This window comes from Pollicipes pollicipes, unplaced genomic scaffold (assembly GCF_011947565.3).
Source record: "Pollicipes pollicipes isolate AB1234 unplaced genomic scaffold, Ppol_2.1 Scaffold_1412;HRSCAF=1652_pilon_pilon_pilon, whole genome shotgun sequence".
Classification (NCBI taxonomy): Eukaryota; Metazoa; Arthropoda; class Thecostraca; order Pollicipedomorpha; family Pollicipedidae; genus Pollicipes; species Pollicipes pollicipes.
This window is the reverse complement of record NW_023595936.1, coordinates 15,582-30,774: the sequence shown is the minus strand read 5'-3', so window position 1 is coordinate 30,774 and position 15,193 is coordinate 15,582. Positions and strand designations below refer to the sequence as shown.

Below are 15,193 nucleotides of genomic sequence, written 5' to 3'. Positions count from 1 at the left end.
GGCGTTCCCCACGGCCAATGCGTAGAAAGACAGCCAAAAACTCGCGCTGATCACACACGGTCGTCTCAACGTCTGGGCGCACCAGATTACCGCACGCGTACCGACCACACGTTCCGGCGTCGGCGGCGAATCAACGAAACTGAGCCGAGCGTGGAAGGGTAGGTCCGCGCGGAGAGGCATACCTGGCTGGCCCCAGTCGATGATGCCCGTGTCGATGCGGCGGTCCTGCGGAGCCGACTTCACCGGACTGGCCACGGCACCTGACCGCGGAGCGGAGAGGTGGGCGTCACCGTTTGGAGCCGTGGGGACCCAGAGAGGGCGGAAGAGGGGGGGGGGGGGAGGAGCACGGACAGATAGAATGACGGGCAGACGGCGGGACGCACGACGGCCAGCCAGCCAGCTCCTGCCGGCGGGACGGTCGCTGGCCCGGGAAACAAGACACTGCACTACAGACATGCCTGGAGACCGCTCGGCCACACAGACCACCGGACACGGCACAGCGGCGAGCGCGCTATCCAGGCCGCCAGGCATACCCTCGCACGCCTGTGCACAGCGAGGTCACATGGGGTCACGGAGGTCAGATCGCGCGGGTAACGGATCACGGGGGTCGCGCGGGAGGTCACGGACACAGTCGGCCACCAGACCGGAGGCCAGACGTTGCACAACCGCACCCGGCGAACATCATGCGCGTCACCACCGTCACTCAACGGCACCCCTCGCGGGGGTCGGCGTGTCGCGCGGTACCCGGCCCGGAGCGCGCCGCTCCGGTTCCCATCTGCGCGGCTCCACCACTGACGGCCGCGGACGAGCGGCCGTCCCGCACCACTCACTCTCGGCCTCCGGACAGCTCTCCAGCACTTTGTTCGGCAGCTTGGAGAGCACCTCAAGCGCCAAGGTGGGGCAGCCGGCGCGGTAGTGCGCATGCGCCGTGCTGAAGTACAGCTGCCGCTCCAGCGGTGTGATGGCGTCCACGTGGAAGAACTGGGTCCCAGACGGGGCGGGGTTACGTTCGGCGCGTCAGCAGACGGGCGGGCATGCGTGTGTGTGTGGGGGGGGGGGGGGGGACGCCTCAGACCGGCATGGTTCCATGACGCCGTCCACGCCACAGCTGCACGCCTCGAAGCACCAGGCGAGCACACGTTCCCGTGGCCCCGCCCCGCAATCTCAACATCCACCGTCGGGAAAGGACGGCAGCGCCCGCTCACTTCGGTCCCGCCAGCAACGACGGGCCACATCAGCGGTGTACGCAACCCACCACCGAAGGAGCGGAGCGGCTCGCTGTCAATCTCAACATAGCCACGGGAGAGAGGGCGGCCGCCTCATGACCCCTGCCACGCGGCCCGGCGGGCCGACTGTCGGCGCACCTGTAGGTCGTCGTCGGCGACGTCCTGGGGGCGCGTGCGGCGCCGGTTCATCGCCCCCTGCGCCTTGTACTGCTTCACGATCAGCGGGTGCGTGCGCAGGTAGACGTAGAAGTTGAACACGGTCGGACTGGCTGCAAGGGGCGAACAGCGCGTCGATCAACACCAGCGACACGTCAGCAGCGAGTCACGCCGCTGACCGTGACCGCAAGCTTGTGCAGCCGCACGCGATCCACGTCTGGTCGGCGAGTGCTCGCACCCTTCTGCCACTACCCGCCTGCCCGCATGCCACTGCGTGCTGAACACCTTGACAGAGCGAGAGGCTGTCAATGCTTCGCCTGCCACTGTCACCAAACGAAGCAGCAATCATGCACCAGCCGCATTCACTGGCTGTGGCAATGACCCGCGTGGTCGGTGCCTTTTCACAGCCACCGTGATTTGATGACGACGGACTAAGACCAGAGCATCGCATAACCAGCAGGCTCCATGATGGTAGCACGACACGCCGCGCCGATGCGCCCACTCACTGCCGTAGTAGGTCTGGGCGTCATCCTCCTGGTAGGCCGGGTGCAGGGTGCCCACGTTGACCTTCAGCAGCGTGTTGAGACTGGACGAGTAGTCCTTCTTGATCCAGTACGCCATCGAGCGCAGGAACGGGTCCGGGTGGGCGCCCGTCAGATCCACATCCTCCTCAGTCACGCCCAGGATCTCCTGCAACGCCACCACGCAGCCTCGGGTCAGTGCCGACTAGCACCACACGACACACGCAGCACAGTGGTGAGCGGCCGCACAAAACTGCAGGCAGCAGATTAACGCCGAGCGAGTTGAGCTACTTGTACCGGTTCACCAGTTTCCTGTGTCGTTAAAACGGCTAATTAAACAGCAAACAACCGCCCGCACTAACTTCATGTGTCGGGGCACCACTGGGTCAAGCAGCCCCAGGGCAACCTCTCTCCTCCTCTCTCCCCCCTCTCCCTCTCCCTCTCTCCCTCTCCCCTCTCCCTCTCCCTCTCCCCTCTACCCTCTCCCTCTCCCTCTCCCTCTCCCTCCTCCTCTCCCTCTCCCTCTCCCTCTCCCTCTCTGCCTCTCCCTCTCTGCCTCTCCCTCTCTCCCTCTCCCTCTCTCCCTCTCCCTCTCCCTCTCCCTTCTCCCTCTCCCTCTCCCTCTCTCCCTCTCCCTCTCCCTCTCCCTCTCCCTCTCCCCTCTCCCCTCTCCCTCTCCCTCTCCCTCTCCCTCTCCCTCTCCCTCTCCCTCTCCCTCTCCCTCTCCCTCTCCCTCTCCCTCTCCCTCTCTCTCTCTCCTCTCTCTCTCTCTCTCTCTCTCTCTCTCTCTCTCTCTCTCTCTCTCTCTCTCTCTCTCTCTCTCTCTCTCTCTCTCTCTCTCTCTCTCTCTCTCTCTCTCTCTTCCTCACAGGGCGACTCAAGACGGGCACAGACCCCGGCCGACACAGGCGCGCGTGTCCAGCGGAGGCATTCACCTTGTCCAGCAGATTGCCGAGGCTGGGCGGGCAGGTGTCCAGCTCGCCGTCGTACAGCCGGCAGACCAGCATGGCCAGCTGCAGGTCGCGCAGCTTGCTCAGGATCACCTCGATGCAGTCGGACAGCGAGTCGGCCAGCAGGAACAGCGCCGCCGCCGACACGAACTTCTGCTTACCCAGGCACTGGTACGCGTTCTTCTTGGCCGCCGTCCGGCCCTCCTGGCAGTTGAAGTTCTTACTGAAGAACTTGTAGCGCCTGTCATCGCGCAGCTGCTTGTACAGCGCCGCGATCACGGTTCGCTTGCGCATGGCGAAGTAGTAGAGCGCCGCGTCCATCGGGTCCTTGCTCTTCTGGTAGGCCGCCTTGGCAATCTGAAGACGGAGTACGCCAGTTGGCCAACGTCACAGCCAGCAACTGGCGTGCCGACACACACACACACATACATACACACACGCAGAGATAAGCGTGGCAGACCCACCATCGCTGTGGTTGCACACAATTACCAGCTGGATCAATTGCATGAAAGGCTTAACATAGTCACACCTCGCTGTGAACAGCTGACGCGAAAGATAACACACACAATCCATATCTTCAGCAGCACAATTCCGACACAGCTCACCAGGGTTGCCACAACGTATGCCGGCGTCCGGCTCCCAGCGGGCTCGGCTCGGCGGCGCTCACCTGCTCGACCAGCTGCTTGAGGCGGGTGTTGCTCCGGATCCACCAGCCGCAGCCCAGCTGCTGCAGCTCGCGCCAGAGCGGCTGGCCGCGCGCCACCGACGGCACCAGCTGCAGCAGCTCCTCCTGGCTCTCCGAGTGGAAGCCCCACACCACGTACGACGAGCTGGCGGCGGCGGCCCGGCGGCGTTACCGGCCGTGACGGCAGGCACCAGCTGCCAGCGTGTCACAGTGTGCACACGGCTCAACGCAAACGGAGCGCCACCACAAATCCCCCGGCGACGGCTTACCGCTTACTACCGAATGATGACTCGCAACTATCGCAGCTGTCACAACTACCGCGGCTATTACAACTATCGCAACAATCACAGCTATCCGGCTGTCACGACTATCGCGCTGTCACAACTACGGTGTGATCGGGGAACATTCCGAACACGTCTCTCTGTCCCTCTGAGCGCCCCTGCACGGCAGCAGGCGCAGCGTCTCGACCGGCGGCCGGCATCACTCACGTCAGACCCTCCGAGTTCAGCTCGGCCTTCTCCTTCGGCGGCAGACACTTGGACAGGTAGGTGAAGTTCCGCATGGCCAGCACGAACCGCAGACCGCAGTCATCCACCGAGTCTGCGGTCGAGCCGACAGCGGTCACAACAACGGGCGCGCCGGACGCCGAGCTACTGCGAAAGCGACATCTCACCGCGGGCCAAGTGCAGCCACTCTGACCAGACGAACACCCGCCTCCCACAGACAGCTCCGCCGTCTCACTATGGCGTGCCGCTCTCACACACGACGCACGCGCCCCGTCCGACCTACCCAGACTGGGCCCGGTGTTCTTGGGCTCGCCGGCGCTGTCGTCGGAGAGGTCATCGAACCGCTCGGCCAGGTCGGCGTCGACCGAGGCCACCGTGTCAGCCAGCGCCATCAGGTACAGCTGGTCAATGGACGTCAGGTCGGGCAGGTGGCAGTGCGTCAGCAGCTGGGTCAGCATTCGGGACTGCCGGACACACCGCCGAGGTCAGCGTCTGACGGACTGGCGCCGCCGCGGCCGGCAGTCGAAACAGCACCCTGCACCCCGGGTCGGCCGCCGAGACGGCACCCCGCAGCCCGGGCCGGCAGCCGACACAGGCACGGACGGCCGAGACCGGGATGGAACAGCGGGCACGAGCAGAGGCAGCGGACGCGGACACGGACAGCGGACACGGGAAGGAACAGCGGACGTAGGACATAGGCAGAGAGACAGTGGACAGGAACAGGGACAGCTGCGGACACAGACAGGGAGACAGTGCACATGCGGGGAGACAGCAGAAAAACAGCAGGGAGACAGTAGAAGCCGGACCGGCGCAAACACGGCGAAAGTGGGCGACACGGCTCGTACATATCCCGCCAGTGGCAGCATAGGAGCGGAAAAACACGCCGTTCGCACGAGACACAGCGAAGTCAAGAGGCTACAAGCCTTTTCCGACACCAGAAGCTGACGCGAACAAATGTATTCAGAAGGGCTGTTTCCCTCCCATGACGATATGGCAGGCGGCGTTACGGCAGACCACACCAGCTGGTGCTCTCCTCCGGCAGACACGAGTCGGCCGGCCGCAGGGACGGGTGGGAGAGGAGGTCACGTGCCCCGGCGCGCTCGCCGGGTGCGACGGCGCACGTACCTCTCGCGGTCCAAAGTGGCTGAGCCCCTCGGCCTGCGGCGCGGTGGTCGACTTGCGCCGCTTCCTAGAGGCCCCGATGATGTCCTCCAGCGTGGCCTCGTCCTCGTCCACTTTGAAGAGGTCGTCGTACATCTGCAAGGGGCGGACGTGGCGGACGAACGGGGCCGGACACGGCGGCGGCTATGTACAGCGCTGCAGCCTCGGCGCGGACACCAGTGCTGGCTGGCACGGGACAGCACGGACAGAGCACATCTGACGAGTACAGGCCACACTGCAGCGGAAGGGCATGCTCTCGGCCTTTGCGGGCGTGACACCAACGTCAAGATGACCTCCGGAGAACGCACAAGTGCGGTCCACCTCCACCCCTCACCTAATCGGGGCAGCGTTCGATTCTTGTCACGCTGTACTGAAAATGTGTCAAGTCCTCGGCCTCCCGCAGCCCACGTTTCACTTTATTTTTTCACCCCGTGACTCGCCTCGCCCTTGTGCCCCAATCAGGGCCTCACCTCCTCGTCCTGCCCACATCCTACACCAGTCCGTCCCTTACCTCCCCGTCCTTCCCTAATCTGCGCCTCGCCTCCTCGTCCTGCCCCATCCTCCCCCAGTCCGTCCCTTACCACCCCGTTCTGTCCCAATATGTGCCTCACCTCCTCGTTCAGCCCCCTTTCGTGCCTTGCCTCCCTGTTCTGCCCCAATCCGCGCCTCACCTCCTCGCTCTGCCCCCGTCCTCTCCCGTCCTCGCATCACCTCGTCCTGCCAAAATCTACGCCTCACCTCCTCGTCCTGCCCCATTCCGGGGGCCGACGACGCACCGCGCCGGTCGCGGTCGGCCGCCAGCAGCATCCACAGCGGCAGCGGAGGCACCGAGTCAATCTCCTCGTAGTCAGGTCGGATGTCCTCAGTCTGCTGCCGCTCCAGCGGACTCCCTGCGCCAACAGTCCCACACGGTCAGGGTCTGATACCATCGCCAAACACACAGATGGAAAACAGGCTAAATGGGGCATTAAGGTGACTTTATAGACAGACATACAGCCACAGGTGGGATTCCCGTTACGGCACAGTCTGGAACTTTCTCTGAGTTATCATGAGCTCTGACTGTCTGCTCGTTGGTGGTGTGCCGTGAGGTCAAATGGCTTGTCTCCGCAGCCGCCGGGTGCCGACCAGCGGCCGCCGGCGGGAGCCGACCAGCGGCCACCGCCGGGTGCCGACCAGCGGCCGCCGGCGGGAGCCAACCAGCGGCCACCGCCAGGTGCCGACCAGCGGCCACCGCCGGGTGCCGACCAGCGGCCGCCGGCGGGAGCCGACCAGCGGCCGCCGGCGCGTGAGCAGCGCCGGGAGCGGGCCGCCGGGCGCCGCTCACCTGGCTGCAGGGAGACGGACATGCCGCGGCTGCGAGCCAGCTTCTCGATCACGTCCGGGTCATCCAGGTCCGGGTCAGTGGTGGCCGACTCCAGCCGGGACTGGCGCGACAGACTCCTGCGGCGGCGAGTGGCGGCCGTCACACGCAGACGGCATACAGACGACACGGGCGGCACGCACAGACGGCATACAGACGACACGGGCGGCACGCACAGACGGCATACAGACGACACGGGCGGCACGCACAGACGGCATACAGACGACACGGGCGGCACGCACAGACGGCATACAGACGACACGGGCGGCACGCACAGACGGCATACAGACGACACGGGCGGCACGCGCAGACGGCATACAGACGACACGGGCGGCACGCGCAGACGGCATACGGACGACACAAGCGGCACACGCAGACGGCATACAGACGACACGGGCGGCACGCACAGACGGCATACAGACGACACGGGCGGCACGCGCAGACGGCATACAGACGACACGGGCGGCACGCACAGACGGCATACAGACGACACGGGCGGCACGCGCAGACGGCATACAGACGACACGGGCGGCACACGCAGACGGCATACAGACGACACGGGCGGCACATGCGGACGGCATAAAGACGACACATATGGCACACGCAGACGGCATACAGACGACACAAGCGGCACACGCAGACGGCATACAGACGGTACACGCAGACGGCATACAGACGACACAGGCGGCACACGCAGACAGCATACAGACGGTACACGCAGACGGCATATAGATGACACTGATACGAGATGACAGACGACGCCACATATATCCAGTCCAAAACACCGCCACATTTGGCTAAGTCTAAAAAATGCCAGATTGACTAAGTAATGCATACACCAGACCAGTTCGTCTGAGACTCTTGATGGAGGCAGATGGTGGAGCGGGGGCGAAGTACCTGGAATGTCGGCGTCGAAAACTGAACCCGGACCGTCAGCAGGGCAACCGTTCACGGACAGCTATGCTTCTGACGAGGTTTGCAGCTGTTATACCTCCCGCCCAGACCGAAGCCAGACCCCTTCCCCCCCCCCCCCACGGCCAACCCCGCCGACCTACCTAATGTATCGCACGATGTGCGCCAGGATGGCCTTGACACGCTTGACCTTGCCACAGTTGAGCAGCTCCATTAGCTGTTTGGGGTGGTACTGTGGCAGCACGGGGAATGCGATCCTGCTGGCCACGAACAGGCCGTAGTTGGGCATGTAGTCTTGGGCGGCCGGCCGCGCCGCCTCCATCGCCCGCGACTTCAGCAGGTCCAGGTTGGCCAGCGAAGACACGGACATGATGCGCTTCTTCATGGAGTCCTGCGGCGGGCGGGCGGCGGTCACCGAGCCGCTGGTCACCGCTGGCGGCGCAGACGGCGCGGCTGGACGCGACGGCTGGCCATAGTCACTTCTCAGGCCTTGGCGCAGTCTCAACTGCGCACCCACCACACCATGATCGATTCACGGTCAGTAAGTCCTTACTTTTAAGCGTTTGCTGTCTGCTGAAGTAATACCGCATATGGCATACATATACAGCCGAACCAGCAAGGACGGCCCTACACAAGACCCGTTGGCATTCGCAGGCCAGTGGTGTTGGCAGCGGACGGGCTGGGCAGCACGCCGCCACAGCCGTCCGCGGCCCTGCCTCCGGCCGGCCGACTCACCGAGGCGTACGTGAAGAGCTGCTGGTCGGTGAGGTTGCGCGACTCCACGTAGTCGTCCGTCAGCGGCTGCAGCTCCCCACGAGAGCGGCGCGACAGGCTCAGCGCTGGCCACGCAGAGAGGCGCCGCTCAAACAACACCAAGCACACACACACACACACACACGTCGGACGAAGCGGCACCTCGCTCAGCACGCCGGATTTACTTCACGTTCGCTGCGTTGGAAACTACGCGAAGGCAAGCAGGGACGGAAGACCCACGTAATCCTAGCCAGTGACGGGTAACAGCCACCGATTTCATTAGCCACATTTCATTTTCATAGTTCTGTTCATAGCCATTAGCACTTTTGTTATCAATGAAGATAGCAGACCATCACAGTCTCCATCTCTACAGTTGGCAAATATGTCCCTGGGGTTCTGGGTTAGCAGATGGGACCAAAGTACATCCTCACAAACAAATAGATGTGCCGAAGACCAGGGAAGAAACATGCTTATTACAAACCAAGGCACATAAACAAAACCTAAAGCACTCGCTCCCAGTAAAACCCCAGCTTGGGGTATTTCCGCGAATACAGTTCACTTTACAATCTGTCCTGAGCCTGGGGCCTTAAGTGAGCTATGTTGGCGCCGTCTGGCCAGTGCGGCGCGGGAGCGGGCAGCGCGGTGGCGGTCACTGACGCGGCATCTTCCACTGGCTGTAGACGTGCATCTCGTTGTCCATGCCGACGATGAGCACGCCGTCGCGAACCCAGCTCATCTGCATGGGAATCGGCGGCAAGCCATCGGCCGACTCCAGCTTGATCTGTCGGATCTTCATCCACCTGGCGGCCAGAGCGGGACTCAGGCCGGCGTCCAAGGCCGGGGCGGGCGCGAGTCGACGCACACCGCGGCCACGTACGGAGGCACGGCTGGCGGGGGGCAGGCACGCGGGGGCACACAGGCGGGTGTGCACAGACACAAGTCAGTCACCACCAGACGCACGGGACGCAGGGGCACGGAGATACGGGCAGACAAGCACCGATACACGCCACAGTCACCGACAGAGGTACGTGAGCGCAGGGACAGACGCACACGGCGTACGGTGGCACAGACAGGCAGGCGCAGACACAGACTGCGACTTGTCATGGAGGCATCATACCGCATGCAGGCACAACAGAGCACACAGCCCGACCACCGACGGGGTACTGGGCGCAGGCACGCACCAGAAGCAGGACAGGTACGTCTCGACAGGCACGATTACCCACCAAGCATGACAGTCAGGCACGCGGCGACACAGGTCAGAGTCGAGGCCCCAGCGGGCACGCGCCGACAAGCGCCACGACTTCATAAAGGCTCACAGATAGGGTTCAGAGTCACAGGAACACGGACTACCCAGTACACATACAACTTTCAACCGCCCATTGGCATCACCGCATCAGCCTCAAAGGGCAAGGGTACAGACTCTACAGCTGCATTCCCAGACTATGATGCAAGCCGCGTAATAACGTGACAGAGCAATAACGCGCCACTGCGGCGGCGGGGGGGGGGGGGGGGGAGTGGGACAGGTAATCTGTGGACAGATCTGCGGCTGCAGAGCGGGCCACACCTGATCTGATCGGGCGAGAACGAGGAGAGTGCGATGGACGAGGCCTTCTGCAGCATCGGCCGCGACGTCTGCTGGTTCTCCTTCATCGCCTTCATGTTGGCCACAGTGATGTCGCTGGAGACTCGGGTGAACATCAGGATCTGCAGAATCGCCACAGCCAGTGACTATCAGTCGGCTGCCAACAGCCGCCGCTAGCGCCGTGTCCAGCAGGCGGGCAGCGAGCGACGCTTCCTCGCGCCGCCGCCCTCTGGGCGCCCGGGCGCCGCGTCTCGACGGCATCCGGCGCCGGCAGCGGCAGGCACGCCGCAAACCCACCCGAACACGTCCACAGCGCGGCCCAGCCGAGCAGCAGGCGAGCGGAATGCCAGACAGTCTCCCGCCAGCGTCACAGGAGGCCCACAGGCAGCGGTCCGGGGCGGCGCTTCGGCCCGCCTGACCACCGCTGGAGGCCCCGCTCGGAGCCGCCCGACCGCTGGTAGCCGGCGCGACCTCGCCCGGCCGTCCGGCCCGACGGACGTACCTTGCTGCCCACGCCCAGCGTCAGCATGTGCGAGCCGTCCTCCGAAGACACCCAGTCGATGCGCACCAGGTGCTTGTGCGTCACGCTCATCAGGATGTTACCCTCCTCGGCGATGGCCGACTTGACCGTGTTGTCATTGATGAAGCTGGGCGCAGTGCGCATGGCCGGCGCTGCCGAACGGGCAACAGCCGGGCTCAGCACGATCATCAACACAGATACGCGCAAGCCGGCCTTGGACAGAGCACGACACCACACAGCTTCCACGGCTATTGCCGTATCATTAAGGCGCCACATCGCGAAAGGTTTGTCGTCCACGTCACATGTCCCCCTGGCCTGACTGCAACGACGAAGCACATGTTACTGGCCACCCTCCCATCTGCCGGGGTTCACAAAACTGACTCTGTCACCACTACCAGGCCCAGCTATGTCTGGCCCACTGACTCACGCCCGGTCCGGCGCCCTGACTGTGCTCGGCACTGTGCCCGGCCCATTGACTCACCAGATGTTCAGCCAATTGACTCGCGCCTCTGTGTCCGGTCCATTGACTCACACATAGTCGATCTGTGTCCGGCCCGTCGACTCAAGCCTGGTCGGGCTGTGTCCGGCCCTGTGTCCAGCCCACTGACTCACGCATGGTCAAGCTCTGTGTCCAGCCCACTGACTGACGCATGGTCAGGCTCTGTGTCCGGTCCACTGACTCACGCCTGGTCAGGCTCTGTGTCCGGTCCACTGACTCACGCCTGGTCAGGCTCTGTGTCCAGCTCGCCGTCTCTCGCTTAGTCGGGCTCTGTGTCCGGCCCTGTGTCCGGCCCATCGACTCACGCCTGGTCGGGCCCTGTGTCCGGTCCCCCGTCTCTTGCCTGATCGAGCTCTGTGTCCAGCCGGCCGACTCACGTTTGGGTGGGCGCGGCTCGTCGCCGTCGTCAGCCAGCGACTGGCCGAAGCCCTGCAGCACATAGCGGTGTCCGCACGCCTCCAGCAGCGAGCTGTTGGGGTCTGCGGCCGTGTAGAGGCGCGGCAGCGGCACGTTGTGGAGCGTGATCGTGTCCTCCTTCACCCACTCGGAGCCTGCCGCCAGAGGGATGTACCAGGTCCGTCAACGCGGCAGGCGCGGCATGCACAATGGCCTGTGTCGTGACTGGAGGACATGGCACTGACGTGGCGGCGGGGAATGGGACCGCCTGATCAGCACAGAGCGGGGTGGCCTGCGGTGAACAGGACCGCCTGATCAGCACAGAGCGGGGTGGCCTGCGGTGAACAGAACCGCCTGATCAGCACAGAGCGGGGTGGCCTGCGGTGAATAGGACCGCCTGATCAGCACAGAGCGGGGTGGCCTGCGGTGAACACGACCGCCTGATCAGCACAGAGCGGGGTGGCCTGCGGTGAACACGACCGCCTGATCAGCACAGAGCGGGGTGGCCTGCGACACCGCACACCGACGGGCGAGACTCTACAAGGTGCATTGTACTGGGTGCATATGCGTTATCTTCTCCGTATTGCCCCCGATTAAGTTAAGTATGAGCCATAGCGACGTACCCCAGCTGTCATGGAAAGACCAGGCCATATGGCATCAAAGCGGGGCATAGCCGACCCTCTGAGGCCTCCCTTCATCCCCCTTCCCCTCAGCTGCCAGATGATAATCAGCTGAGCTGCCAGCTGATCGACGGTGCAGGAGCCGCTCCACTCACCGCCGCTGGACTCGCACTCGTAGATGACCACGCCCAGGTTGACGAAGCGCGCGCCGCGTTCGTGCTCCTTGCGCGTGAACGAGCGGCCGATCTTGTACGCGCAGGAGACGCGGGCGCTGTACGCCACGCTGACTGTCAACGGTGTGCCTGCAGCAAGGACGCTGGTCACACTGAGCCGGGACAGACACGTGACCAGCTCTACCTGAGCCAGAACAGACACGTGGCCAGCTCCAGCTGAGCCGGGACAGACGCGTGACCAGCTCTAGCTGAGCCGGGACAGACACGTGGCCAGCTCCGGCCGAACCGGGACAGACACGCGGCCAGCTCCAGCTGAGCCGTGACAGACACGTGGCCAGCCCCCGGCCGAACCGGGACAGACACGCGGCCAGCTCCGGCCGAACCGGGACAGACACGCGGCCAGCTCCGGCCGAGCCGGGACAGACACGCGGTCAGCTCCAGCTGAGCCGTGACAGGCACGCGGCTAGCTCCAGCTGAGCCGTGACAGACACGTGGCCAGCTCCAGCTGAGCCAGAACAGACACGCGGCCAGCTCCAGCTGAGCCGTGACAGGCACGCGCCAGCCCCAGCTGAGCCGTGACAGACACGTGGCCAGCTCCGGCCGAACCGGGTCGGACGCGCGGCCAGCTCCGGCCGGACCGGGACAGACACGCGGCCAGCTCCAGCTGAGCCGTGACAGGCACGCGGCTAGCTCCAGCTGAGCCGGGACAGACAAGCGGCCAGCTCCAGCTGAGCCGTGACAGGCACGCGCCAGCCCCAGCTGAGCCGTGACAGACACGTGGCCAGCTCCGGCCGAACCGGGTCGGACACGCGGCCAGCTCCGGCCGGACCGGGACAGACACGCGGCCAGCTCCGGCCGAGTCGGGACAGACACGCGGTCAGCTCCAGCTGAGCCGTGACAGGCACGCGGCTAGCTCCAGCTGAGCCGGGACAGACAAGCGGCCAGCTCCAGCTGAGCCGTGACTGGCACGCGCCAGCCCCAGCTGAGCCGTGACAGACACGTGGCCAGCTCCGGCCGAACCGGGTCGGACACGCGGCCAGCTCCGGCCGGACCGGGACAGACACGCGGCCAGCTTCGGCCGAGCCGGGACAGGCACGCGGTCAGCTCCAGCTGAGCCGTGACAGGCACGTGGCTAGTTCCAGCTGAGCCGGGACAGACAAGCGGCCAGCTCCAGCTGAGCCGTGACAGGCACGCGCCAGCCCCAGCTGAGCCGTGACAGACACGTGGCCAGCTCCGGCCGAACCGGGCCAGACACGCGGCCAGGTCCGGCCGGACCGGGACAGACACGCGGCCAGCTCCGGCCGAGCCGGGACAGACACGCGGCCAGCTTCAGCTGAGCCGTGACAAGCACGCGGCCAGATCCAGCTGAGCCGTGACAGACACGTGGCCAGCTCTGACCGAGCCGGGACAGACACGCGGCCAGCTCAACCTGAGCCATGACAGACAGGCGGCCAGTTCTGGCCGAGCCGGGAGAGACACGCGGCCAGCTCCAGCTGAGCCGGAACAGACACGTGGCCAGCTCTGGCCGAGCCGCAGACCGCCGACAGAGGCAGCCCTAGCAGTGTCACTGTGTATCGTGCCGCGGCGGTGCGAATCGCGCCGGCGCCATGACCGGAAGTCGCCCCGGTGAGGCGCAGCGACAGCGACTGAGAGCGCCGGACCCAGCTGGGTCGTGTGAGGGTCGGGTCCGGTGAGAGCGCCGGACCCAGCTGGGTCGTGTGAGGATCGGGTCCGGTGAGAGCACCGGACCCAGCTGGGTCGTGTGAGGGTCGGGTCCGGTGAAACCATCGGACCCAGCTGGGTCGTGTGAGGGTCGGGTCCGGTGAGAGCGCCGGACCCAGCCGGGTCGTGTGAGGGTCGGGTCCGGTGAGAGCGCCAACCCCACACCGCCACGCCAGCCGTGCCGCTCACTAACCGGGCAGCTTTAGCGCCGAGCCGCGCCCGGTCGAGTTCATCATCTCCCAGTCGCACCACTGGTACGTCTTGGAGGCGGAGCCGTCCGGCGTCGTCGTCTCGGTGACGCGGCACTTCCAGAATCTGCCGAGCACAGGACCGAACGTTAGCCAGGCCGACCGGGCTCAGCACGCTCGCCCGGCATCGCAACGGCACCACCACTGGATGGCGCTGTGGGAGCACTCCATGTCCTGCATCAATCACACGGCAGCCGGCGATCAGTCGGGGGAGGGAAGTAAGTCAGACGGGAGTGTCCGTTGGGGGGCGGAGCCTCGGGGCAGAGCCTCAGCCACGGAGGGATCCGCCCAGCCGGAAGAGGAACCTCTGAAACTGGGGAGGAGCCTCTGAGTCTGCGGAGGAGCCTCCGAGCCGGGGGAGAGCCTCTGAGCAAGGGGAGGAGCCCCTGGGTCCGGGGAGGAGCCTGTGAGCCGGGGTGGGAGCCTGTGAGCCGGGGTGAGAGCCTAAGAACCGGGATGGGAGCCTAAGAACCGGGCGGCCGCTTAGCCTCACCTGACTGTGTTATCCGAGCAGGCCGTCACCACGTGGTAGGTGGCGAAGCAGGCCGGGTAGATGGAGGCCGAGCTGAGGTGGCCGGCCGCCGGCGTGGCACACGTCACCTCCACTCCCTCGGGCAGCGGCAGACGCTGGGTGCACACCTGCCGCGCCGCGTCAGCTATCACACATCTCATAGCGGCCGCCAGACAACGCCAGACGACGGCTCGTCGACAGCGGTGGCAGACAGCAACTCTCGTAACGGCCACGGGGCACCCTGTCTCACAGCGGCAGCAGATGCCGGCTCTCACAGTGCTAACAGACACCTGACACCACAGTTCCCACATCGACGACAGACGGCAAGGTGTCAGAGCGGCATCAGGCGCTGTGTTTCACGGCAGCGGCCGACGCGGGGTCTGCAGCCATCACCATCAGACCTCACGCCGGAGGGACGGCGGTCCTCGCGGTGAAGCCAGGCGCCAGCCCTAACCCTGACAACGGCATAACACGCGCGCGGTGGCCGCCATGTACGGCACCGGATACCAAGGGACGCTGTTGCACATGTTAGAGTCATCACAGAGCGCACGTGGGTGCGCGGTCGCATGCACCGCTACTTCGAGTGTCGCGTGCAACGCGCGTGCCGCTTACTCCGGTTGCACGCGATAGTCGGCATCAAAGCGTGCGACTCTACGTCAAAGAAGTCTGCATCTACCATACCACGATCATCG

The 15,193-nt window shown here is 65.0% G+C and overlaps 1 protein-coding gene across 1 annotated transcript in view; it reads right to left on the bottom strand.

Moving 5' to 3' along the window:
- The window catches only part of LOC119095865 (dmX-like protein 2), a gene marked incomplete at both ends in the record, with an annotated part of 43,684 nt that overhangs the window by 13,889 nt on the left and 14,602 nt on the right, over positions 1-15,193 (bottom strand). Inside the window, 20 exons of the mRNA XM_037218759.1 lie at positions 183-260; positions 831-981; positions 1,365-1,495; positions 1,889-2,072; positions 2,839-3,210; positions 3,521-3,683; positions 4,027-4,138; positions 4,328-4,508; positions 5,170-5,301; positions 5,944-6,095; positions 6,530-6,645; positions 7,621-7,868; positions 8,213-8,316; positions 8,888-9,030; positions 9,795-9,934; positions 10,315-10,484; positions 11,209-11,382; positions 12,003-12,149; positions 13,936-14,057; positions 14,484-14,629. Of these exons, the coding sequence (XP_037074654.1) occupies positions 183-260; positions 831-981; positions 1,365-1,495; positions 1,889-2,072; positions 2,839-3,210; positions 3,521-3,683; positions 4,027-4,138; positions 4,328-4,508; positions 5,170-5,301; positions 5,944-6,095; positions 6,530-6,645; positions 7,621-7,868; positions 8,213-8,316; positions 8,888-9,030; positions 9,795-9,934; positions 10,315-10,484; positions 11,209-11,382; positions 12,003-12,149; positions 13,936-14,057; positions 14,484-14,629 (3,166 nt within the window). The remainder of the gene's footprint in view (positions 1-182; positions 261-830; positions 982-1,364; positions 1,496-1,888; positions 2,073-2,838; positions 3,211-3,520; positions 3,684-4,026; positions 4,139-4,327; positions 4,509-5,169; positions 5,302-5,943; positions 6,096-6,529; positions 6,646-7,620; positions 7,869-8,212; positions 8,317-8,887; positions 9,031-9,794; positions 9,935-10,314; positions 10,485-11,208; positions 11,383-12,002; positions 12,150-13,935; positions 14,058-14,483; positions 14,630-15,193) is intronic.